The 1,348-nt window shown below is 62.2% G+C and overlaps 1 protein-coding gene across 1 annotated transcript, besides 1 other annotated feature; it reads left to right on the top strand.

The window, feature by feature from the left end:
- Positions 1-177: 177 nt before the first annotated feature.
- On the top strand, positions 178-1,107 carry Tco025E_03897 (60S ribosomal protein L5; the record flags this gene model as incomplete). Its single annotated transcript, XM_029370813.1, has 1 exon — positions 178-1,107. One exon carries the CDS (start codon positions 178-180, stop codon positions 1,105-1,107), a length of 930 nt encoding a protein of 309 aa, XP_029229114.1.
- Positions 1,108-1,201: 94 nt separating this feature from the next.
- Positions 1,202-1,231: a microsatellite.
- Positions 1,232-1,348: the final 117 nt, after the last annotated feature.

Below are 1,348 nucleotides of genomic sequence, written 5' to 3'. Positions count from 1 at the left end.
GGGAGGGGGCCGGGCCTGCCCTGCCCTTCCTTTCTGTTTTGTTTCTCCTCTTTTTTGTTTCTTCGTGAGTTTCATCAGTATTCTGCTTTTATCCCTTCTTTCCCCCCCCTTTTTTTGCCTTTGCTCTCTGCTCCCCTCGTCGTTCCTCACCGCCGCCAGCTCCCAGCAAGACCAAGAATGCCATTCGTGAAGGTTGTGAAGAACAAGGCGTACTTCAAGCGCTTCCAAGTGAAGTACCGCCGCCGCCGCGAGGGCAAGACGGACTACCAGGCGCGGCGCCAGATGGTGCTGCAGGACAAGACCAAGTTCGGGACGCCCAAGTACCGCCTGGTGGTGCGCATCACGAACCGCGACATCATTGCGCAGGTTGTGCTCGCGAAGGTTGTGGGCGACGAGGTTGTGATGGCGGCGTACTCGCACGAGCTCCCGCAGTTCGGGATCGAGCACGGCCTGACGAACTACGCGGCGGCGTACGCGACCGGCCTGCTGCTGGCGCGCCGCATGCTGACGAAGCTCGGCCTCGCCGGCAAGTTCGAGGGGGCGAAGGAGGCGGACGGCTCCTACTCGGCGGTGCGGACGAAGTCCGACGACCAGGGCGACGACGAGGCGCGCTTCCCCTTCAAGGCGATCCTCGACGTCGGCCTTGCCCGCACGACGACCGGCGCCCGCGTCTTTGGCGTGCTGAAGGGCGCCGTGGACGGCGGCATGGCCGTGCCGCACCGCCCCAACCGCTTCCCCGGCTTCAACAAGGAGAAGGACTCGCTGAACGCCAAGGCCCACCGCGACCGCATCTTCGGCCGCCACGTCGCGGAGTACCTGAAGCAGGTGCGGGAGGAGGCGAGCTCGAACCCGGAGGAGAGCACGTGCCAGTTCTCCAAGTACATCGCGGCCAAGGTCGCCCCCGACGCGCTGGAGGGCATCTACAAGAAGGCGCACGCCGCCATCCGCGCGGACCCGATGAAGCGCCGCGCGAAGAAGGAGCGCAAGGAGGGGGCGGTGGCGAAGAAGTACAACACCAAGAAGCTGACTGGCGCCGAGAAGAAGGCCGCCGCCAAGGCGAAGATCGCTTCGGTGATTGCGCGGATCCGCGACCGCACGTCGAAGTAGTCTCCTCTGCTGTTACTGACTGAATCCCATGGGGTTTGTTTTCTAATTTTGGTTACTAATTCCGCAGCCATCTCTTTTCCGCCTCCTGTCGAACGGGAGGGAGGGAGGGAGGGAGGGAGGGAGGCCGGGCCTGCCCTGCCCTTCCTTTCTGTTTTCTTTCTCCTCTTTTTGTTTCTTCGTGAGTTTCATCCGTATTCTGCTTTTATCCCTTCTTTTCCCCCCCCCCTTTTTTTCGTCCTTT

This window comes from Trypanosoma conorhini (assembly GCF_003719485.1).
Source record: "Trypanosoma conorhini strain 025E chromosome Unknown Tco_14.4_contig_00187, whole genome shotgun sequence".
In the NCBI taxonomy this organism is placed as follows: domain Eukaryota; phylum Euglenozoa; class Kinetoplastea; order Trypanosomatida; family Trypanosomatidae; genus Trypanosoma; species Trypanosoma conorhini.
Note: the sequence above shows the minus strand (reverse complement) of the source record. Positions and strands in the feature narration are given on the sequence as shown.